The sequence below is a fragment of the Oryctolagus cuniculus genome, chromosome 9, assembly GCF_964237555.1.
Source record: "Oryctolagus cuniculus chromosome 9, mOryCun1.1, whole genome shotgun sequence".
NCBI lineage: Eukaryota > Metazoa > Chordata > Mammalia > Lagomorpha > Leporidae > Oryctolagus > Oryctolagus cuniculus.
The window spans coordinates 113,007,233-113,032,966 of NC_091440.1; the positions used below are offsets into that span (position 1 = coordinate 113,007,233).

General features: G+C 41.0%; 1 protein-coding gene across 4 annotated transcripts in view; it reads right to left on the bottom strand.

The window, feature by feature from the left end:
• RERG (RAS like estrogen regulated growth inhibitor) overlaps positions 1 to 24,964 on the bottom strand; it is a 135,796-nt gene extending 110,832 nt beyond the window's left edge. The window contains exons 1-2 of one of the 4 annotated variants that reach the window (XM_017343363.3): positions 24,691 to 24,964; positions 21,091 to 21,237 (exon numbers count right to left, since the gene is read on the bottom strand). In XM_017343363.3, coding sequence (XP_017198852.1) covers positions 21,091 to 21,151 — 61 coding nt within the window. In that variant the 5' untranslated portion in view covers positions 21,152 to 21,237; positions 24,691 to 24,964. Of the gene's footprint in view, positions 1 to 21,090; positions 21,265 to 24,690 lie in introns of all 4 variants that reach the window. The other 3 variants (XM_070049423.1, XM_008259585.4, XM_008259586.4) reach the window with 3 other exon arrangements.
• Positions 24,965 to 25,734: the final 770 nt, after the last annotated feature.

A 25,734-nucleotide genomic window follows, 5' to 3' on the forward strand; every position in this document is an offset into this window, starting at 1 on the left:
CCCCAGGCACAGTTTTTCCTACTGAAGTGATGACCCCGGCTTCCTGAACTGAGATAATTAACATTGTCAGCTTATTACAAGGCTGGCACAAACATGCTAGAAAATGACACCTTGTCTTACTCATTCTTTCCCCCTAAAGAAGTCTCTTTTTCAGAGATGCAACCCCAAGCTTGGGCTCCACATCAGCAACTGTGTTCAAGTTTAAAGCCCAGGCGGACAGCTCAATAAGATCTGCTGCTCTCAAACCATGGCTATGGCACCAACATCATGCAGAGTCAACTTTGAATGAGGAACAAGCTTTGAGTGCCCACAGGTAAGCTTTTAGCTCACAAAACAAACAAAACCCACACCATTTCTCTGGGATGCAAAATTATTTCTAAAGACCTTCAGAAGTGGTGACTTCCCCAATGACTGCCAGTAACACATTCAGAGGTATGTATTTTATACATAATTATCCTGTAGAAGAAAGGTTATTCTTAAGCATTTATAGCACAATGTATAATTTGCATTACTATTACTGAAACAAAACAATTTGCGATGTGAATGAGAAAAGAGACAAGAAAGACCCAGAACAAGAGAAGAAAGTTCTGATCATAAAACGACCAAAGCTCCTAGCTGTTGGCATCTCCTGGGATCACACGTCTGTTCAATTGCAGAGCCTGGGGTTTCAACCTCATGGAAAATGACAGCTGATTCACAGAGCATTTACTCCCTGGTAGGCACTATTATAAAAGATTTTCATGAATTATTTTCTTTATAGTGACAATTTGAGGTGTATGTAATTCTCCAGATATTTATTGAGTGCATGCAACAAGAATGGACTTAAAAAGTTCACGGAAAAATAATTGAAAGGTAAGTTTATTTTGGCTTGAAAGATTTTGAAACCCATGTATGGTTTTTCTCTCTTAACAAGTATTTTCCATTAACTTTTTTGAAGAGCCCTTAGATGTTAAACACTAAGCTGGGGGGGTTGGTGCTGTGGCGCAGTAGGTTAAAGCCCTGGCCTGCAGTGCTGGCATCCCATATGGGTGCCAGTTCTGTTGGTAAAATGGCACAGTTTTATCTATGGTGTGATCTACACCCGACACCATCCTAGGCTCTAGCCCCCACCCCCGCCATTGCTGGAAACCAGGTGGCCACATACCCAACCACCAGTGTCAGTGCCACCCCCATCCTATGGGGATTCGCTGCTCCTACCTCCCTGCCCGCCCCCCAGATAGAGTTTTAAAAGAAGCTGTTGCTGAACATGTGGCTCTCTCTCTCTCTCTCTGACCTCTCTGTCTCCTGACTTCTGTCTCTGTCTCTCTCTTATGCACTCCTTGTCTCTTTTTCTCCTTCTTCACCCCTTCCCTCTGGTCTGTTGGGTTTTCTCCAATAAACTCTTTCCCTTATTCTGGTGTTCGGTGTGTTTTGTGATGGCCTTACATGTTCAAGTCCTGGCTGCTCCATTTCCAATCCATTACCCTCCTAATGTGCCTGGGAAAGCAGCATAGGATGCTCTAAGTCCGTGGGCCCCTGCACTCATGTGGGAGACCTGGAAGAATCTCCTGGCTCCTGGCTTCAGATCAGCTCAGCTCCAATCATTGTGGCCACTCGGAGAGAGTGAACCAGTGGATGGAAGACCTCTCTCTTTCTCTGTCTCTATCTATCTCTGTAACTCTTTCAAATAAGTAAAACAAATCTTAAGGGGGGAAAAAACCCACTAAGCTAGGTCATTGTTTTACACAGGTTCATATACACACAGATACTTGCACTTTGGAACTTACAGTTCAGTGCATCCTGGAAGTCCCAGTGGGATTATTTTAATTAGCAGGTGTCGTAAAATGAAGCCTCCTTTGGAGACTGATGAGACTCATCCACTGAGGCCTTGCCTTACCCCAGCGATTTCTCAATGTGAGCCCCTAAATTTGAAGCTTGACTACCTGTGACTCCTCAGGATATTGGTTTTCTCTTTCCATTTGGTACACTGCAAGTCAGATCTGGACCCCCGAGTACCCAAGGACTATTTTGAAACTCAGGACAGGACAACGAATATGGGCACAGACTCATAAGCATTATTCCCTGTAGAACCAATCGATTATCAGCAGGTGTTTCCTGTTGCAATTTACACAATAATATGAAATCAAAACTTCTAGGAGTCAAGTTCAATTTTCATGTGTAGGAATTGAAGTGATTACAAACTTGGTGGCCTAAAACAACACAAATGTCCCATCTTTCAGGTTATAAGAGTGACACGATGGGGCTAGCACTGTGGTGCAGCAGGTTAATGCCCTGGCCTGAAATACCTGCATCCCATATGGGTGCCGGTTCGAGACCTGGCTGCTCCACTTCCTATCCATCTCTCTCCTGTGGCCTGGGAAAGCAGTAGAAGATGGCTCAAGTGCTTGGGCCCCTGCACCCATGTGGGAGACCTGGAGGAAGCTCCTGGCTCCTTGCTTCGGATCGGTGCAGCTCCGGCCTTTGTGGCCAGTTGGGGAGTGAACCAGTGGATGGAAGACCTCTCTCTCTCTCTCACTCTCTGTAACTCAGACTTTCAAACAAATAAATAAATCTTAAAAAAAAAAAAAAAAAAGTGACACGAGACAGGGTCTTTCTGCTGGCTCAGGAAAGGATCTATTTCTCAGTCTCCTTCAGCTTCCAGAGGCCACATGTGTTTCCTGGCTAATAGGCTCTTTCCTCTATATTCAAAGCCAGTAACATTATTACCTGTGACCATTTCCTTTTAGTGACAATCTTCCTGACCTCAGGCTAGAAAAATTCTTCACTTCCAGGGAATCCTGTGATTAGGTTGGGTTCATGGAATAATCTAGGATAACTTCTCCATCTCTGGATCCATGGCCTCAATCATACCTGCACACCCTCTTCTGTCATCTAAGATGGCACATTCACAAATTCTGGAGATTACAATTTGGATGTCTTTGAGGGTCATAATTCTGCTTATCAAAGTCCTCCCTCTGGCTCTTGAAGATGCAAAATACATTCACACCATCTCAAATTCCTTGGAATTCTTAACCCATGTAAGATCTACACAAAGTCCATCATCTGATCTAAATCTTATAAACTCAAAAAGAAAAGCAGCAGCAGATGAGCCAGGTGTTTGGGCCCAGGACACCCACGAGCACCCACGAGGGAGAACTGGATGAAGCTCTTGGCTCCTGGCTTCTGTCTGGTGCAGCCCCAGCTGTTGCAGCCACTGGGGAGTGAACCAGAGGATGGAATCTATCTATCTCTCCCTCTCTCTTTGTGACTCTGATTTTCAAATAAATAAATAAATCTTTTTTTAAAACCCCAAATCTCTTAACCTACATCATAAAAATCAGGTATGGTAAGGTTCTGGATAGCCCTTCAAGGTGCATATTAAAAGGAAGCTGGCAACAGAAGCAGAGCCAGGACTTTAATTGGATTTGGGCATCCTAATGGCACCTTAAACACTGCACCACCGCTAAACTTATCTTTTAATTCCATTTTTCCATGGGTGTTTTGAAACATCCTCACACTAATAGCGCGAGTGATATTGTAACTCCAAAGATGGTGGACAGGATTTACAATGAAATTGGCTGAGCAAGCAAAGGCATCTGACAGACTATAATGATTATTATTGGATGATCAAAAAAGATAGAGGTGTTTACTTACTAAAAACTATGGTAATGCTACATTGCATAAGTAAAGATAATTTTAAAATTTTGTTTCATGATACTTTAAGTAAAACTCATGTTGTCCCAATGATGGTTGGTTTGAGGAATTTCTGAATTTACACTGAATACAACTTCCTTTTACTACAGCTGAACAAAAATTAAAGTTTCTGCTTTGTCACCAGAACTGTGGAGCCCAATTGTTCATCAATAAAAAAAAATCACCACAGAGTAACTTTGGAAATCAATTGTGGCATCAAAAATCATCAGCAACAGTAAATTACAGTGGTCTCTTGTATTCACAAGAAGCTTCATAGTTTTTAACAATATTTATTGGCCTAGATGTCTCCAGCAATAATTAATCATGAATTATTCATAGCAGATAAAAGATCTCTAGTTATCTGATGGGATCCAATCCTAACCAATCTGCTCTCACAAAGTGTTTGAAGCTTCCTGGCATTTTGCCCTGTGTAGGAGCTTGATTCTTCCAGCGATTGGGTTCACAAGAACATCTTACATTTCAGTGAGAAAAAAAATACAAAAACCACTATCCTATTGTGATGAATAATGAAGAAAATCTCTGCAACCCAATCTTTTTAAATACGTATCATTATTTAAAGTGTTTGACTTGATCATATATTTTCCTTAATGTCAACAGGCTAGGACTTTCACATTTTTAAAAAGCTTCTGAGTTTCGCTTTTGGGGTTCTTCCAGGTCAAATTATTAATGTTTCCTCCCTTTTCTTCCATGGAGGATACTTAGCACGCTTCACATTTTTCACATATTAAAAGATGTACTCTTCCATCTTTCTTTATACTTTCCATTGTCCTCCCTTAACACCTCCTTCACATACTACTGGGCCTCAAAAGACAAATAAGAGGCTTTCACATGAAATCATAGGCAGAATTTGGAAAGTAATATTATTTTTAAGTTGAGTTGATTAAATATGTAATAAAAAGTTATAAAATCTCTTAGTCATTTAATTATTTTTTGATGGTCCCTCATTTTTCCTCTAGCAATGTTCAAGTGAAGTAATGAATTTTTGTAGATACTGATTACTCTAAATAAGTGTTCCTAAGTAACAAGGAAGAAAGTTCAAGGAGGGAGAAGTAAAGAAAATATTTATTGAACATCTGCAATTATACTTGGCACTTTGTTACTAAATTCCAGAATTTGCAAGTAAAAGGAGACAGTGGACCCCCACCTCCTGAGTTTGAGTCCCAACTCTGCCAGAACCCTGTAAGACTCTGGATATGCCACTTACTCAACTGGACCTCAAGCTCCTCATTCATAAAGAAGAGAGCAGAAAAAATTCAATCTGAACACAGAATAGGAAATACTAGAAGCTAGCAGGAAACGAAGGAGGTCAGATAATGGGACTGAATCAGTTAGATGGAAGGAATAAGTTCCTGGTGTTGCACAGCATAATAGGGCAACTATAGTTCACAGCAACCTAATTTATATTTATGAGCAAGCAGAAGAGAGAGAAGCCCCAGGGCTCCAATCACAAAGTACTGTCCATGATGGGGAAATGTGAATTACTCTGAGTTTATGAATACACACTGTATACATGTATTGAAAAGTGGAGCTGTACCTGTACATATGTGAAATTATTGTTAATTTATTTGTTTAAATAACAAAATAAAGAGGAAGAAAAGGGATAAAAATATGGTAAACACATACAGTAGCTGTGATGATTATGTGAATTTGTATGTGTAAAGACCTATAGCAGTAGCTGGCTTTCAAGAAGTCATCAATAAGTTCATGGAAATTGTGTATTATGAAAAAATGATGCACGATCAAAATCTTTTGCACCAAGATGAACTTATCTTTTAATTCCATTTTCCATGAACTTTTTGAAGTACCCTTGTTTAGGGAACAGCGTACAAATATTAGCTAATGCTTACGGTTGTTAATTATTATCATACTTCATTTGGCTTGAGTCTACATTAGTCTTCATATAAGATGGCTATTTTCATTAGTGTCTTACAGAAGAGAATAGGCTCAGCCAAGCAAGGTGAGCTCACCACTCACAGAAAATAAATAGTCTGATTCAAAATTCATGCTTCTGCCACTAAGGGAAGTGAAGGTTGATGGGCCACGTCTATAAAGCTTTAATGGGGCCTTTGCTGTGACTGAATCATCGATATCCCCAAAGTCCTTCTCTCTTCTTCTCAACCAACACTTAGTTCCTTCCTCTTTTTTTATTACTCTGTTATGCTTTTGAAACAGTTTTGTTGAAGTCCAATTAAATTTTTTAATTTAAAAATTTAAAATTTTTATTTATTAATTCCATTTGAAAGAGATTCAAACAGACAGAAAGAAAAAAAAAGCTCTCATTTGCTGCTTCATTCTCCCAACTTCCACAATAGATGGGGCTGGGTAAAGCTGAAGCCAGAGGCCTGGAACTCAATCTAGATCTCTCACGTGGGTGGTAGGGATCCAACCAGTTGAGCCATCATCCATTGCCTTCCAGTGTTGTCATCAGCAAGACACTGGAAGAGGGAGCAGGCACTCCGATATGGCATGTTAGCATCCCATGTGGTGTCTTAATCTCTATGCCAAACGCTCCCCACATATATATTCAATATTTGCAATCTGATGAGTTTAGACAAATGTATAAATCCATGATACCATCACCATAATTAAGTAATAAAAATATGCATCACCTCCAAAAGTTTCCTTGTGTGGCTTTGTCATGTGTGTGCCTGTGTGAAGGGCACTTCACATGAGGTCTAACCTCTTAACAAAATTTTAAGTGCATAATATCATATTGTTAACTAAGGATACCAGGTCACAAAGCAGATACAGAGACTAATTCATCTGTAACTTACACCCATTGAACAAACAACTTCCTGTGTTACTCTGCATCGATCACCTAATCACACTAGAACTTCTAACAGAAGCTAGAACTTCTAATACTGTGTTGAACAGAAGACACGAAGACGAGCATCCTTGTCTTATCCTGAGAGGAAGAGCTTTATTAATCACTACTGAGTATGAAGTTCACTTTAGGCTTGCCACATTAGGTCATTATTAAGTTGAAGGGCACTGCTTCTATATCTAATCCATTCAATGTCCTAGTAATTTCATGGAAATGACACCAAAGCACGGGAAGCAAAATAAAAAATAGGTGAGTAGGACCATGTCAAGCAAACAGCTTTTTCACAGCAAAGGGAACAAGCAACAGAATGAAAAGTCAACCCAAAGAAGGAGAGAAGATATTTGTAAAATGTAAGTCTGATAAAGGGTTAATTTCCAAAATGTATAAGGAACACCTACAACTCAATAGCATAAAAACAAATAATTCATTGTAAAAATGAGCAGAGATCTTGAATAGAAAAATTGCCAAAGGAAACATACAAATGACTCATGAATATATAAGAAGGTGCTTAACATCACTAACTATCAGAGAAATGCAAATCAAAACTATAATGAGATATCACCCCCAGCCTAGTGGGATGGTGACTATCAAAGGAAAAAGCAAGTGTTGGTGAGGACATGAGAAATTGGAAACCTTGCATACTATTGGTTGGCAGGTAAAATGGCACAATCACCATAGAAAACTGTATGGAGGTTCCAAAAATTAATAGCAGGACTCCAGATGATCCAGAAAACTGACTTCTGTATATTTATCCAAAAGAGTTAAAATCAGGGTCTTGAAGATATATTTGTACTCCCATGTTAACTGCAACATTATTTATAATAACCAAGCTATAGGAATAACTCACTTGTCCATTAAGAGGTAAATGAATAAAGAAAATGTGGTGTGTGTACATATGCAAGGATACTTCAAATTATGGAAAAAAATGAACTGAAAAATAAGCTTACTTTGGTCCAAAAAGGTTTTTGAAATCTGGGTTGGACATTTGGCATAACAGTTAAGATGTTGCTCCTCCCATACAGGAGGGCTGGGTTAGATTTGCAACTCTGCTTCTGATTCCAGCTTCCTGCTAATGTATATCCTGAGAATCAGCAGAGAATGTATACCCTGGGAAACAGCAGATGATGACTCAAGTGGTTGGGTCCCTGCTTCTCACATTGGAGACCTGGGTAGAGTTCCCAGCTCCTGGCTTTGGCCTGGGCCAGCTTTGGCTGTTGTGGGTATCTGGGGGAGTGAACTAGTGGATGGGGCATCTCTTTTTTCTCTCTCTCTCTCTCTCTCTCTCCTCCTGTCCTCCTCCTCCTTCTCCTATTCTTCCTCCTCCTCTCCATCTCTCTGCCTTTCAAATTAGTAAAAAAAAAATTTCAATATGTGAAACCTACATATAGGTTTCTCATAATATGCATTTTCATGGACTTTTTGAAGTACCCCACGCTGAAGATCTGGATGAAGCTCCTAGATCTTGGCTTTGACCTAGCCCAGCCCCTGCTGTTGCAGCCATTTGGGAAGTGAACCAGTAGATGGAAGATCTCTCTCTCTCTCTGTATCTCCCTTTCTCTTTCTCCATAACTCTACCTTTCAAAGAAATAATTTTTTTAAAAAAAGAGCTTAAATATACTGTGCTCCTGAGTTCAGTTCTCTTGACATATTGGTAAAAAGTAGATTCAAGAATATTTGAATGGAAAAAGCATCCCAGGCACTGGAAAGAGATAACCATTATTCATACTACCATGTAGGGCTGAGACCTTCTAATTCAACACATATTGCCAAATGATTAGAAAACTGGCTCACTGGTTAGGTTCAACTGTAATTTATGGCGCTCTGAATGCTAAGAGAAGTCAGTTTCTCTTCATAAAAAAAATATTCACAGTTTTTTTAATTCTTTTTTAATTTTTGGCTTTACCTCTTTAATTACTGTCCAATAGGATAAAACAATAATTTTTTAAGAGACTTAAAAAACAGTAAATTTGTCATTGAGAAATAGATGTATCATTGCCTAAGTTTTATAAATGACACTGTCAAAGAACAATTTAAAATCATTTTTCCAAATACTGGGGAAAGAACAACAATGTTACTTTAATTGGGTTCTACCTAAGACTTAACTGGATGGAGCATGGTACTAATAAGCTCAAAGTTAGGGGTTCAAGTCCTGTGTGGTCTCTTAGCTTTTCTCAGTAGAAAATGTGGCATAATGGTCTTAGACGATACATTGAACCCCCAGACACTTAGTGCAAGTTAGCCTAAGCTATCTGCGCTATTGTCAAACTGATCAAATGTATTAAAGTCAGTGCTCAGGATGTCACAGTTAATTGAGGCTTACTTTTAAAAAAGAGTCCTATTGCAATGTGAATGAAGTTATAAGGCAACACAGAAAGGCTTCAGAGAGTTTTGTTCTGTTTTTCTGGTTGACTATTCACACTAGAATATGCACAGCACGAGGACAGAACTTACCTACTTTGTCACTTCATCACCACTACCCCTAACATTGACTGGCACTCAATGTATAGAACATTTGGACTTCCAAAAAGCTACATGCTTTTTCAAAGCTGAAAACACTTATCTCAAATGGAAATTTAGTACTTAGCAAATCTAACACAAAGATTCCCAAATTGCAGTCCCTGCACTGGCAGCAGCAACATCACTTGGGAACTTGGTAAAAACAGAAATCCTCTGGCCCCACTACAAACCTAGTGAATCACAACTTCTTAGGGATATGCTGGAAACACCTATTCTACCAAGCCTTCTGGGTGATTCTGAAGCATGATAGTTACACAGAGACCCTTCTGACCCTTGCCAAAGCCCTGCTCTAATTTCTTGCAGAAGTTCCAACTCATATAAATGCAACCATTTTAGCCAGAAATTACACAGACATATGACTCTCTAGGAAATGAGTTTCTGTAGAAAATAGATATTTGGGTCAATAAAGGGTGATCATTGTTCTGCACTTCAAGTAGCAATGTATCTTGAGTCTTAAGAATAGCATGTAAGACAGAAGCAAGGATGTAAACTATAACATTCAACAGAGATTATAACTGAAAGGCTTCCTCCAAGTTCACCTTTTATTGGCATATTTCCTAAACAGTAGTTAATGAACTTGGAAGTAACATGCTATGGAGTAAATGTTGCTACACCACGAGCCAACCAAATACCTATATTTTTCTCAATCAGCAGTAAGTTATCAAAAAAGGACAAAATTTCAATGGGATTTTTCATAATTTCAATGAGCTAAATAATATCAGAGTAGGAAATTCTACAATTCAAGGAGAACATCAAAGGCCTACAATGTTCCAGAATGTACATATTTACAGATGATGGAAAGTGGGGCGGTAAGCCACACATGCTGGATCCAGAATCCTAAGAAAGAAATCTTTAAGAGGATTAAAATAAACTTCTATGCCTGGGGATGACACGGTGGCGCAGTGGGTAAATTTGCCATATGTGACACCAGCATTACATATGGGCACTAGTTCATATCCCAGATGCTCCACTTCCAATACAGCTCCCTGCTAATGGCCTGGGAAAAGCAGCAGACTATGGCCAAAGTGTTTGGGCCCCTAGCTTCTGGCTCCTGGCTTCAGCCTGGCACAGCCCTGGTCACTGCTGCCATCTGGGGTGTGAACCAGTACATGGAAGATCTCTGTTTCTGTCTCTGTCACTGTAACTCTGACTTTTGAACAAATAAATAAATGAATCTTTGAAAACCAAACAGACAAAAAAACTTCTACACCTGAGTTAAACATACCCACTCTGCTTAGGTATAGTTTTGGGAAGATTTGTCTCATCAAGAGTAGACATTTTTTCAAAAAGCCTTCATTTGCACTAAACTCTCCATGAGCCAACATCGTGTTGTCCATCACCCTGAAAGCAGCAAATGTAACACAAAGACCTTAGGATGCCTTAGCAGAAGCAAAGTATCAAAGCACAACCATGGTTATGCTCTGATATGTACTCAGCAAACCACATCTGAAATGTCTGCATTCAATTCCAGGACCACATTTTAGAGTGTGTGGGTAGAGTGGAACCGTAAGGTTGATGCTGTGATGAAAGCCATGATCTCTGTGGGTCCAATGAAGCAGCTGTTTGTAAGCAGACTATGGAAGAAGGGACCCAGGCATGAGTTCAGGCATGCAAGTTATCTTCAAATATGTGAAGGGCTGTCACAGGCTGAGAGGTTTACCATGCTCTTCATGACTACAAAGCAATTACTTTAAAGTGAGTAAGTAGAGGGTACAGAAAAGTCTTTGTTTCCAAAGAAGGTCAAGCAACAAATAGGAAGAGCTGTTGTGATAGTTTTAAGTTAATTTGGTTGTGCTACAGAATTCACTGTTGATGTAGTCAATCAAACACTAACGCTGGAGTTATCGCTAAGGTGTTTTGTAAATGCAGTTAACATCTACAAGAAGTGGAATTTAAGCAAAGGAGATCACCTTGAGAACAGGGATCAACCTCATCCACTTACTGGAAAGTCGTCAGTGCAAAAGCTGAGGTTTCCCAGAAAGGAAGAAATTCGGCCTCAAGATTGCAACATCAATTCTGTCCTGAATTGCCAGCCTGACCTACACATTTTAGTTGTAACAATCATGGGAGGCAATTACAACAAACGAATAGTGCATGTGTGTACCCTATAGGTCTGCTTCTCTGGTGAGCCCTCTCTGGTAGAACTGTATCGGCAAGGATGGGATGATCTCCTTCCACTCATGACGCATAGCATCACTAGAGTCATTCAAGCCAGGGCTGTGCCAGGCTGAAGCTAGAAGCCAACTTCATCTTCTGCTGATTTTCCCAGACCATTAGCAGGGAGCTGTATGGGAAGTGGAGTAGCCAGGACATGAACCGGCACCCATATGGGAAGCCAGTGTCACGGGCCGCAGCTCTACCTGCTACGCTATCATGCCAGTGGGACAGGCATTTTGTGCAGTGATAAGATGCTGCTTGGGATACCCACATCACATATAGGAGTGCCTGGATTTGAGTCTTGATTCCACTTCTGATTCCAGTTTCCTGTTAATACACACCCTGGGAGGCAGCCAATGATGGCTTACTCAAGTATTTGGATCTCTGCGGCCCACATGGGAGACTTGGCCTCAGCCTGGACTGTCCTGGCTGTTGTGGGTGTTTGGGGAGTAGATGAGAGATCTGTTTGCTTCTGCCTCTTTTGGTCACTCTGCCTTTCAAATAAATAAAAAACAAAAAAAAATCATTTTTTGAAAAATAGGCCAACTAGATCATATATTGTAACCTCATTTACTCACTAGAACCTGGTATGAGTGAAACAGTGTGAGTCTCTGGAGACACGGGGTAAGCAGAAACATCTACTGCTGTGCCTGTTTAAAACATTCATGGATCCTGCACCATGTGCTGGTACCAGACTGCCCATTCTAGAGCACAAAGTTGGAGTAACTAAGTGAATAAATAAAAGTATATATGTCTATATTTTTAAAGATTTATTTTATTTATCTGCAAGGCAGAGTTACAGAGGCAAGGGCAGAGAGGGAGGCGGGGGTGGGAGGAAGGGAGGGAGAGGGGAGAGAAAGAGAGAGAGAGGGAGGTCTTCCATCCACTAGTTTACTCCCCAGATAGCCACAATGGTTGGAGCTGCACTGATCCAAAGCCAGGAGCTAGGAGCTTTCTCTGGGTCTTACACGTGGGTACAGGGGCCCAAGGACCTGAGCCATCTTCCACTGCTTTCCCGGGCGATAGCAGAGAGCTGGATTGGAAGTGGAGCAGCCGGGATTTGAACCAGCACCCATATGGGATTCTGGCACCACAGGCACTGGCTTCACCTGCCTTGCCACAGTGTCAGCCCCCAGAAAAGTATATTTTAAGATTGCAGAGAAATGTATACACCTGTACCTATACTACATATACTTACATAGTGTTTGGGAAATCTTTCCATGGAAATATTAAAATGATTTAAAGCTGTGATTTTTAACAAAGATGATATTTAAATATCAAAACTTTCTAGAATATGCCATGCTTCCTTCTTCAATAAGGCATAGCTAAGTGATTTTCTTAAACACTCTTCCCTACTTAACCATCAGCCAGACCTAGTGATCATAAAAAAATTTGACTCAACGTCTGTTCATTTTTCATATTTGAAACTGCAAATTCCTACAACATAAAAACTCGGGACATTCTGTGCTGTTCCTCCTGACGTGCAGTCCACGAGAGGGACGAAGCTGCCAACCTCTGAGCTGAGTGCACTCACCCGGCCTCTCCTCATGCACAGCCAGGGACCTTCCCCCACTGCATTTCCAAGCACAAATGTTAAGGAACATAAGGGAAAGAGCTGGATGGATCTCAATGGCAGCAAAACCTTAGTATTAAGGCTACCTTTGTATCTAACTTATAATTTTTCAAGGTACCTTCAAAGCCATAATTTCATTTTATCCTACCTGCACCAGTATATAAAAAAAGAAGCACATGAATATATCATTGAAGATGAATATAAAGAGGCATGGTTGAGATAAAACTGAGGTTTAAACTCCAGTCCTTAGAGTCAGTTATGTACTTCTTAAAAAATCATATCATACAGAACATAGTGCAACATAGGCTCCTTGTATAACAACGAGGACGTACACCTTAGCGGAAGACGGTTGATCATTTCCTTGACACCTGATTCAAGAGTATAAGAAATGAAATACTGCATGACAGGAGAACGTTCTTAGACAGGCTGCTGAAAATATTACCCACATAGAGTATCAGCACATCTGGTACGCCCAGAGGACTTGGCCACACACTGGTTACTCATTGATTATTGGCCATAGCTTAAAAAAACAAAACTCATCACTTTTGGAAAATTCACATTATAAAATTCTAAGGGTCATCTATTTCATTTCCTGGTATAAAAAGTTTGAGCGGATGTGGGAAATGAAAACATTTAGGAGGAAAGCTGCAAGAGCCTTGCGTAATCCTAGACCGGGATTCTAGATTTGGCTCAGGCGGCAGCGAGCTGGGTGATCCAGCTCAGGCTCTCTCTGTGTATATGTCTCTCTCATATCTATGTCTATGCACTTCACGTATTTGTTTACTCATGCTGAACTCACTTGTTCCGGGCTTCCTTGCCCTTGCAATTTAACAACTCCTATTTTGCGTGGGATGGAAGAGATTAGGGCTGTTTTTCTGAAACCGCATCAATTTTTAAAGGCAAGTGTAGCAACAGAGATGCGTACACACTGGAATTTTGCTTCAAGGCCAGTATCACCTTGAAAATTTGGCTGACATTCCCAAACTCATAAGTTGGAGAAATACCAGAAATAAAAAGGAAAATTACAAAGATGATTTAAAATGTTCTTTACTCCCCCTAAAGTTAGGCTTTTTCAGTTGCCAAGAAAAAAGTCAAGATCAAAATTGAACTAATAGATGGTAAGTATTTACCTAAAGAATAAATTAGCCATCAATTAAAAGTAAAGGACAATTGAATTTTAATATCATTCAAATCAGGAATAGGACTAGGAGAGGGAGAAGAAGAAGATAAAAATGTAAAATTAATTATTTATTGGTGGGTGGTTACATATTTTACAGGTTGATAATGACCAATTATTAATCACAGCCTTTCTCAGAAATTATAATTAGAGAAGAAACAACACACAAAAACTGTTTCCAAAGCCAAAAAGACAAACCTCTCTGTGAGCTAATTTAACTATGAGCTAAATTCACCTTTCTTCTTAACAAAGTTAGCTGTCTAAGGCATTTTGTGGTAGTAACACAAAGTCAATCAACACTTGTATGGTCACTCAAACTTATCTCAAGCCACCTCCATCCCTCTCACTCAATTCTTTAAAAATCAATTATTCTGGCCGGCGCTGCGGCTCACTAGGCTAATCTTCCGCCTGCGGCGCCGGCACCCTCAGTTCTAGTCCTGTTGGGGCTCCGGATTCTGTCCCGGTTGCTCCTCTTCCAGTCCAGCTCTTTGCTATGGCCCGGGAAGGCAGTGGAGGATGGCCCAAGTGCTTGGGCCCTGCACCTGCATGGGAGACCAGGAGGAAGCACCTGGCTCCTGGCTTTGGATCAGCACAGCACGCCAGCCGTAGTGGCCATTTTGGGGGTGAACCAATGGAAAGGAAGACCTTTCTCTCTGTCTCTCTCTTTCACTGTCTAAATCTGCCTGTCAAAAAAATCAATTATTCTTCCAACTACCATGTACACAAAGGATCTCATCTCTCATAACTCTTCAATTTCAAAAACCAACTGGAGAGTTTCTTCACACACATGCACACACACACACATTCCCAGGAGCTATGCCAAGTCCTGCACATACCATGCAAGAGAGAAACACAATGGGTCCCATCTTCCTACCTTGATTAACGTCTTTAGAAAATTTAGCATTGAGATTATATGATCCATGTCTGCAACCCCACGTGCATTACAGCATTGTTCACAATAACCAAGAAATGAAAACAATTAAAGTGCCTACCAACAAATGGATTAAAACACCAAGGTACACATACATGATGGAATACTATTCAGCAGGAAATTCCATCACTTACAACAGCATGAATGAACCTAGAGGACATTCTGCTAAGTAAAATATACCAGGCACAGAAATACAAATAACATATGATCTCATTTGTATGAGATCTGTAGTTGAACTCACAGAAGAACAGAGTGAATGGTAGTTACCAAAAGCTGGGGGAATAGATGTGGAAAGAGGAGATATTGGTCACAGCATACAAAGTTTCAGTCATATAGGAGGAATCAGTTGCACAGCACAGTAACTTTAATGAATGTGTTTATTAACTTATTAATAGGCTAATAATAATGTATATTTCATAACAGCTAAGAGTATTTTAAGTGTTCTTATCACAAATGAATAATATTTAAGCTACATATATGCTCATCATCCTGATATGATTACTCCACGATGTATACATGTATCAAAACATCATTCTGTACCCCATAAATATTAAAATTATTATTTGTCCATTAAAAATAAAGTAGGGTTTGGCATTTGGCCTGATCTTTAAGATGCTGGTTGGAACTCTTGCATCCCATGAAAAAGTGCCTGGGTTTGGCCAGATCTGCTCCCAATGCCAGCTTACTGCTAATGTGTCCCCTGGGAAGCAATAAGTGTTAATACTCAGCTTCTTGTCCCCAGTGTAGGAAGGAGAACCAGATCCAGTCCCTGGCACCTGTCTTGGGCCTTAGCCCAGTCCTAGATGTTGCAGGCATTTGGTGAATGAACAGCCTATGAGAGATTTCTCTGTGTCTCTGTCTCTCTCTATTTCAGATAAATAAAAAAAGAAGAGATTACTTTTTAAAAATCAGAATTATTTCTATTCCACTTGAAAGTAAGATTAAAACAGTTTTAAAAATGTTTATAACTGACAGGAGGGAAAAGGCAGGCAAGAACAAGAAAAAAAGACAAGAAAGAGAGGAAAAAATTAATCACTTCTCTTAGTGCCAAGGAAAATCATACCACCAGCTTGTTTGCATTTGGCACCTAATTCATAGCCCAACAATCTGATTCTGTGAACTTGAGCCTTCATGGATGAGTGAATCAGTTTTTTTTTTTAATGAGTAGATAGCATTACTCAATTAACTTCGAGATTAGCCTTTCAAGAAATATATTTAGCTATGCTACACACAATATTTCAGTTCCATGAGGAAAATGTCAATTGTGAAACTAAATTTAAAATTTCCATTGTTTTTCTATCAGCTCTTCCCACAGTTACTTCCAATTTAAAAAACATGAATACAGGACGCATTTAAATAAAATGTGCATCTTCTAGGCTTACTGGCATGGTTTTATTGCTTTAATTATTTGGAGCTTGTCAAAATACAGGCAGATGCACACAAGAAAAGAATCTATGCTCTGCATGTCACATTAGTAGTATTTCACTCTTAGCCAGTTAAGGTAAATGTTTACCTTGCTGGTGCAGGAAGAGATAGAAAGGGCTTAGAAACTGTAACCCTGCATTTTGTAGGATAGCTCCAGTGCTCACTATGCTGTCCCCAAGCCAGGAAGCTCACTTAAAGACAGAATTTCAAAGTAAAGTTAGTTACACAGAAGGAAGACTGTCCCAAACAGCGGGTCATGTGAATGTTGCCATAAACATATCACACACACACACACAGACACACACACAACACACACAGCTCTCACATGATTTATCAGTGATCTTTAGTAATTTTTCATTATTGAATTGTGCCTATGTTGACACTTCTATGGTCGATCTGTCAACCCAAAAGTTCTGCTCAGTGTTAAATTCTGTTTTAAACATAGAGGGCCTGTCTGTAACCTGGGCTTAGACACCCGTCTGCCACATACCAGAAACATTTTCAAATTTAAGATTGTTAATTTATTGATGACACTAACATATTTCTGTCTATTTTTCTAAGATTGAATATAAGCTACAGGAAGTATTGTTATGATTACCAGTGGTCAAGCTCTAATTGACATTAACCAGACTTTGGGTAGAAGAAAGAAAAACAGAGGAAGTGGGTATATATGCATGTGTATGTGTGTGTAGGGTGCTGAGTAGTGTTAGAGAGCTTTTATTTTAATCTGACTTTTAGTGAACATCAAAATATTCACATGAATGTAGGTGTATTTTTGTACATCTTCACTAAGCAACTTACAAATTGCAGTAAGCATATCTTGAGAAATTACAATAATGTAAGCTAATATTTGAGCATTTCCAATGTGTCAAATGTGGTTCTAAAACACTTGGATGTGGTAACTTGTTCAGTCATAATAACAGCTGAAATAGGAAGTATTGTAGCTTTCCTTGTTGAAGAAGTTGAGAAGCCAAGTAACTTGCTAAAGTTGCCATGTGCACGCAGTTAATAAGGGTTTAATTGAGCACAAGACATCACATTGTGATCTCCAAGCTCACTCTCTTGACTTCACTTTCTATTAGCAAGTGAAAAAGATGGTTTTATGTACCCCAAATTCCAGTTCAGTTGGTCGTGGGGACAAGTAGGGCATGGAATCTCTGAAAAAATTCACACAGATCCAACGTACATGAGATGCTCAATTTTCACAAGTCTGAGACCTCAAACTGGCTCCCCTCAGGGTACTTCCCCTGCTGGGTGCTTGGGGAGAAAGCAGCCCGTGTGGGTTCATAGGATAATCAGGGCCACTCTTGGGAGGTATTTGGATAAGTGAGGAGATGAAGTAACATTCCAGAAGGCCTAATTTCTTGAAAACTCAAAAGCAAACATTACTCTTAAGATTTAGTCTCTGTAATAGAAAGGTAAATGTGTGGTATAATGGCTAAGCAGAGACATCAGATAACTATATTAATAAAGAATTAGAGAAAATACGAGGTTACTATTGCTATAGACAAAAATGCAATTGTTAAATGTATGTAGTCTATCAGTGCCACTTTCACCTCAATGAACAAAACACAAGCAGTGGAATGTGTACAAAACCAGCTCAGAGAGGGTTCATTAATCAAGAATCAGGATTTTGGAGTTGACAGAGCCTTAGAAAGCGATTTCAACCTCTGGGTTTTACATAAAACAAAACTAAGGATGGTAGATTTGTTCTCCATGTTCAAGTGTTATCTCCAGTTCTGGGTGAGAGGAATCACCTGCAGGGAGAGTGTGTGGAGCAAGAAGACGACAGAGTCATAAGTAGAACCCTGGAAGACCCACCTTTTGGGAGGTGAGCAGATGAAGAGTAGCCCCCAAAGGCAGGTGCCTAGAAGCATGGGGAAGGAGCAAGAAAGCCAAGGGGGGAGATGTCATGGGAGCATGGGAAGGGAGAAATTTTAGGGAAAAATAAGTGGATGTTGGGACAGGCATAAGATGCCCCTTGAGATGCCCACATCCCACACTGGAGGTCCTGGGTTGGAGTCCCAGCTTTGTTCCTGATTCCAGCTTCCTCTGAATGCATACCATGGAGTCAGGCTTGATGGCTCAAGTACTTGGGTCTCTGGCACCTGTATGGGAGACCTGGATTGAGTTCCAGGCTCTCCTTGCTCAGCTCTAGCTGTTGCAGATATTTGCAGAGTGAACCAACAGTTTGAAAGATCTCTATCTACCTACCTACCTACCTACCTACCTATCTCTTTCAAATAAATAAATATTTTCAAAAATTGTAAGTTAAAAATAAGAGGGCCAGCGCTGTGGCAAAGCAGGTAAAGCCACCGACTACAGTGCTGGCATCCCATATGGGCACTGGTTCTGGTCCCAGCTGCTCCACTCTCGATCCAGCTCTCTGCTACAGCCTGGGAAAGCAATAGAAGATGGCCCAAGTCCTTGGGCCCCTGCACCCACATGGGGGTGGGAGCTCCTGGCTCCTGGCTTCAGATCAGTCTAGCTCTGCTGTTGTGGCCATTTGGGGAGGGAACCAGTAGATGGAGGACCTTTCTCTCTGTCTTTCCTCTCTCTGTCTGTAACTCCCCCTTTCAAATAAATAAATAAATCTTTTAAAAAGGTGGAACATATATGCATTATTTAAAAGCAATAAAAAATGAAGTGGATGTGTTGAACAGTAAAAAGAGATTTTAGAAAATCAGAACTGGCAAATATTCTTTAGATTTGTTGGCTATTGATCATCAGAGATCCAAGCAAAAGCAAGGTTTTATTGATGACAATGAAAGCTTGTCATGTTTCAGGCAATGAATGAGAGACCAAATTAAAAAGAGCAAACATTCAATAAGTTCAAAAAAACAGATGGACCAAGGAATGCCAAAGAAAAAAAAATGGAGAAATGAAAGGAAAAATTTAAAAGAGAATTGAGAATATGGAGCTCAAAGCTCAGACTCACGTTCCAGCACCCTTCCCCCTTTGGATACCAAATCTGAAGATGCTCAAGTCCCTTATATAACTAGGGATAGTACTTGCATAAACCTACAGTATCCCCCATACTTTACATCATCCCTAGATTACTTAAAATACATAATGCAATTTAAACGCTATATAAATAGTTATTATACAGTATTGTTTAGGGAATACTGGCAAGAAAAAATGCATACATGCTCCGTACAAATGCAGTATTTTGAATATTTTCAATCCACTGTCGGTTGACTGCATGGATTCCAGAGAGCTGACTGTACATACAGCTAAATGGTTCTCTTGGCTGAGTTTTAATTTTATGTTTCAGTTTTTAAGTCATGTGGTGCTTAAAAAATGATATAAGGCTCAAGAAAATTCCCCTTCCCTGCTACCTATGGTAAGTTTTGAATGAATAAGAAAGGACCAGCTCCAGTTCTAGCCCTTGGAGCACAAAGACCTGGGACAAGCTGTGGTTGGCAGCAAGAGTCTCTGCACACACTCACTTCCCTTCATTCTGCACTCCCTGCCACAGTTTCCTCATTCTGCAGGCCCTGCTGCCAGCTACAGAATTGAGCTTCTTAACACCATTAGGACACGCTGAGGGGATTAACAGGGAGGAGTACAGCTATCTTCAATCTTGGGAAGGCTGGCAGTGCCTTAGCCTTGCCAACTATCTATTTTTCTTGCTTGGTTTCTGTTGGAGGCAAGAGCAAACAACAAGTAGGAGACAAGTGTGGTGGCAGAAATGAGCACTCTTGAAAGAATTCAAAGGAAAAAACCAAACATGAGACTTAGAATAGGGAAGATTACTGTTGAAATTAACCCCGAGAGCAGGTTAGGAAAGACAGGTTGGTAATGTGTGTTTGCTTAAGATTAGATGGGTTACCTGTTGCATTGGATAGTCCGGTTTGTTTCCAAATGAGTCTCCTTAACAAACATGCATGCACTAGATTTCTGTTGAGAACCAAAAGTTTTGTGTGCAAAGAACACAGAGACAAAAGTTCTGTGTGCAAAAGTATCACCAGATTTTCTGAGAACCAAATGTTCTGTGTGAAAGTCAATTACAGTTCTTTCCTCTAACAGGAGACAAAGGCAATATTATGTGAAAAACCATGTTTTCCTGATGTTCGAACAACATCTACTTCATTAATGGCAGAATCTGAGCTATAATTGTGTTTTTCCCATTGGTGTTAGGTACATTTTCCACTTCCACCATAACATTAAAGGTCTACAAACATTTTGTCAGGTAGGCAATAAAAAAGTCTCAAAATTATGGATGTTAGCCAGAATTTACTCATTTAAATTCACCCCCAGAGACATTGGCAATGGTTGTCTTGTTTGAAGATGTGCACTTCTACATTTTGAAAAGTTTTCCCTGATTATAAAAAGTGTTGGGCAATAATGCAACTGTTTCTGGTAAATATCTATTCATTCAACAAGCATTTATGAAAAAAAATTAAAAAACAAGCATTTATGAAACAACAAACACATGCTTGATATTGGACTGTTTGCTGAAAATGTTGAAATGAAGGAGATATAAAGTTGGCCCATCAGAATCTCATATAGCAAGACAAGAGCACAAATATTTTTAAGTTTTGACAATCTGATTTATTTGGACTTAATATCCTCCCTCAGAACATTAGGACCTATGATGTCTCCATTGCCTTATGTATTATCAGCAAAACCTCTGTATCATAAATAAGCAGTGGGTTCTGTGAAATAGCAGTTGCAGATAAAGAAACTTCATTTAAAAGAGAATATGACAAAGGCCAACCATTTGCCTGACCAAACCCCATTAGGCAGTAACGAAAAGAAACACACACACTGCAGTCACAACACAGTCTTACCTGACTTGCCCACTCCTGCTCTGCCAAATAGTGCCAGTTTGACCTCTGCACTTTTAGCCATGATGGGTGTTGCTGGACAACTGACTTTTGTTCAACTAAAGAGCTGAGCAAATCTTTTGGGTTCCAGTCTTTGGGTTCACCATATCACTGTAAATGTTGGAAGAGACCACAATCCTTAAATAAAAGAGGTTCAGGAATTCATAAGTGACTAGAAAACAAATTAATTCATATTTATTAGGCATATGCCAGACACCATTCACTTTATTCACATTTTCTAATTTGATCATTACTTCTACCCTGTGAGAGAGCTGTAGCCATTTACTGTAACGATTCAACTAATATATGAGAGATCCAGGATTTGAACTCAGATCTGTGTTATTCTAGAATCTGGTATTTTCACTTATTACAGCATTTCTGAAGTTCTTATTTAAGAATTCTTTATGAAGGCATTATTTCTGGGTGGTAATTGCTCACAAGTACTTGAAAAATGTGAATACATGCTTTTACCACCTGTCTATAGTCCCCGCTGCACAGACACAAGCAATGACATGAGTCACCTCTGGGCTTCTTTATTTTCCTTTGGGTTGAATAATATACATTCAGATTAGCCTACTCCACTGCAACGTACATAAGTTTACCTTTCAAGGTCAAATTTTAAAACAATGCACACTAGATCACATGATCAGGTCATGTGCTAGACACATGCATTTCAGGAACTGGAACATAATACCCAGATCATATGTTTGTATTTTGATGGGTTCCATACCCTGGTTTAAAAAAAGGTAGATCCCAGCTCCAAGTTCTGATTCCTCTCCCACAATGTCCTCAAGTAACTGAGACTACTTTTCTCCTTGTGTGTGTGGATGTGTCTCTTTGCCTCTCAAATAAAAGATACTAATTGATTAACATTTAAAAAATGTATGACGCATCCATGATCCTGAGCCTGGTTTCTCACTTCCAGGTACAGGCAAGTCCATTCCCCTCGGAAAGCTCTTTCATCTCTAGTCAGCCATCTCCGATTAGGAGAACAATTTTTCTTTGAGCTATAATCTGTCTCCCCGTGACCTCTACGCATGTGTTCTGATTTTCCACTATGAGTAACTGAGAGCCAGGCAATCCTTTCTTGAGCTCAGAACCCTCGATGCTGCCTACATCTCTCAGAAAGCTTTCCCTTACCCCAGGCGTCCACTCCCCAGGAAGGTGAGGCCCCACAGGTTCATCTGTTCTTGAGGTTCCCTTGGTCTTATCTATGTCTTCCTGGCTTCAACCTCTGCACTCCGAAGGAAGTGCTCCCCTCTGGCACTCCCCACTTCATCTGCTCTAAAAAGGTGGTATTCACTGCGTTTACTGCTTGAGATGGGAGCCTACAAACTGATATAAGCAAAAGTTCCCTGAGATTTTACTGTCCCTTATCTGCACAGTAAGACTGTATTATAGTTCAGACTCTAATGGAAACTCATATCTTTTATATGGACTGCAGACTCCTCCATTCTGAACTTCTGCAAAGAATGGTTTAATCCTGAATGCAAGACTTCAGGTTTATCTGTGTTAAATTTAATCTCATTGGTCTCCACATTTCAGCCATCTTTCCAGGATGAAAAGATATTTTTGAAACACAAATCTGCTATCAAAACATGCTAACTGTTCCTGCCAGCATTGTTTTCACCTACGAAGTTTTAAAAAGAGCTTGTCAAGAAAGAGAAAAAGAGAAAGGGGAAAATCCTAAATTACTCCTACTAACATGTGAACATGGCATTATTTTCTCCACCAAATTTTCAAGCCATCAACCTGTACTTAACAGTTCTTTTATCTGCTGGTTTGCACAGTGCCGGAGCTTCCTCAGAAGAAAGAAAAGGCCAACAGTGACATTAGTGATTGTTTACTTTGTCCTCAATAATGAAAAAGCTTCTCAGTAATCATTAATAGTACAAAACTCAGAGGCTTAAACATCTGCAATTTGTCCAGTCCCATGCTTTTGGCCAATAATAAAAGGATTTCCTTGTTTCTCATTTTATTTGCATTCACTAAGAAAAGGCCTTGGCGTACAAGGCTCGGTTCTTTATCACAGAAGCACAGCACATCTCAAGTTATTAACTGCATCAGTTTTAAATGGGAAGAGTAGCTGACAAGCACTTATTTGAAACTTAGAACATGCAAGTGTCAGACCCTTGTTTTTTTTTTTTTAAATCTGTTATTTCATGCAAAACTGTTCATTCCCATGCGTATGACATCCAAGAAATTATCTGTCTGATTAATGCTTCACAAAACTAGCCATCAACTGTCATTTTTACAAAAATAAGTCAAATATTTCAGTAATTCCCAATTGACCTCAAAGGCATAGAAATTTCACATAAGAAAGAGAAATTATGTGAGTAATTTTTTTTCCATTTATAACCTAATAAAGATACAGCTGGTTACTGTCAACCTTATGTTATATTTAGAAAAATCACTTAAAGGAAGACTTAAAATAGACATAGGTCCTTCAACATTTTATTTCTCACATGAAAATGTGAAAACATTACATTTGATGAGGTGGAAAACACAGATAAATATGTACACCATTGTAATAAGTAACCTGTTGTCAGGTTTGTGATATTCAAAATAATTCACAATTTGCAACCTTCCATGACAGGGCTCTAGGAAAAACCATTTGTTCTAAAGTTGTGTAAAAATAGTCTGTCTAGGGCTAGAAGTTGGCAATCACTTCTAACGTGGACAGTGCTTTGCTAGGACAAAAACTTCTCAGTTCCTACCACTCCTAAAGATAAAGTCACAGTGAAATATTTAGACTCCTGGTATGGTGTGGTTTTTTTTTTTTTTTTTTTCCTAGACATAAAAGAAACTTTCAAGAGAAGGAAGAAAAAAGCTAACCTCTAAATCCTGTATTATTGTCAACGCATTCGTTGATTCATTCCACACCTACACTAAACATACACAAACCAAAGTCGCTATGAGGCGCTTATGCTGTGAGACCTATGATGTTATGTTACTAATTATCTTTTTATTTATATATAGAAAGGTTTCATCCCTAAGAAATCATTCCCAAGATTACACTTACCAAGGTTCGTGCTTTGCACTTCCTGGGGGGGGGGGGGGGCGGCGAGTAAGCATCTTTGTAAGGTAATTATTTTTCTAAGTTCTGCTTTTATGGTCTCATCAGCATAAAGTGCCGCTGTTTAGGGGAGAAGAGACTAGTGTGGACATGAGAGATTCTCCTTGCTTTGGGGGCAGCCCCCGTCTGGCTGTGAAAGCAAGTTTTCCTGGTCTCCTCTCATCACAACTGCAGCACTCATTGCGACAAGGATCCCTGTCCTAGCCCCTGGGCTTCAGCGTCGCTGTGAAATCAACAGGTATCCTGCGGGGATAAACAAGCCCTCTGTGGACCGCAGGCCAGCCCAAGTCAGAAGGGCATTCTCAGAGAGCGCTGTGGAGCCTGGGCTCTGGCGCGCACCCCTCTCTCTCTCTCCGTGAACCCCCAAGCCGCCCAGGGAGCACCCGGTGACCAGCAGGACCGTCCCAGAGGCCGAGCGCTCAGGGGCTTGCATTGCGTCTGCAGGAGCGGCCCCCACACAGTCACCTGGGCACGTGCGTGACACTCACCTGTTCACACTCTCCAGGCCAGCAGAGCCGCGGGCCCCTGCAAGTTCCGACTCAGTCCCCTGACACCGCGACGCCCTCCCGCGCTGCGCAGCCCAGGCTGCGGCTGGCGAGTCGGAGCTGCTGGGCTGCGACCGCGGGGGCCACCGGCGGTACAGCAAGTGCCGCCGCGGGCCGGCCGGGGGTCTCCGCCCTGGCGCTCGCTCCGACTAGCGGCCGAGGGACTGCGGCAGGGCGCGAGCCGAGCCGGGCCGAGGCCGCTGCGCTCCGCCGCCTGGATGCTGCAGTGAGGCGCGCTGGTGCCCCCTACCGGGGCCGGGCCCGAGCTCCTCCAGCGGAGCTGCCGCCCGGGCTCCGGAGCCTGCACGTCCGCCTCCAGCCTGCAGCGCCAGGGACCCGCGGCCCCTGCCTTTGCTGGGCTGCGGGCCGGCTCTCCTGGCTCTCCTAGGAAAGCCTCATCGTGTGGTGTTTGCTCTTCCTTCCTGCAAACGATCCTCACAATATCCCTTGGAAGCAGGCTGAGTTATCCCCATGATGCCCGGGAGAAAAATGAAGGAAAAGGGGAGATAACTAGCCCAAGGCTGGCATGCAATCCAGGCCGAACTGGAAGCGGAGAGCCGCTAGGGAAGAAATATATCCTGGATCAATGGAAATCCACATCTGTGTCCTGGTGCCACAAGCTCCAGGTCCTCCACCGAAGAGCAGCACTTACAAGCTGGCGTGGGAGTCGCGCCCACCACGCTCAAGGCCTCCAAGGCCTCGTAGAATGCGCTACACCTGCGGCCCGTGGCCTCCTCCCTGAGATGAGCGCCCTCCCTCCAGGCCAGCGCTACTGGCAGGGTTCCTCGCCTCCTAGCCTTTCACAGGTGAGCAGGTGAGCCTCAGAGAGCTTCGATGATGTCCCAAAGTCGAGCCTTACGAGCAAAGGAAGCATTAGCTGTTTTTCTTAATCCTATTCTGGGTGCTGTTATCAAGGGACCAGGCAGTCTCCAGAAAGCCACTGCGCTGTGAGGCGACAGGGGCCTGAGGCTCGGGCCCCAATCTGCA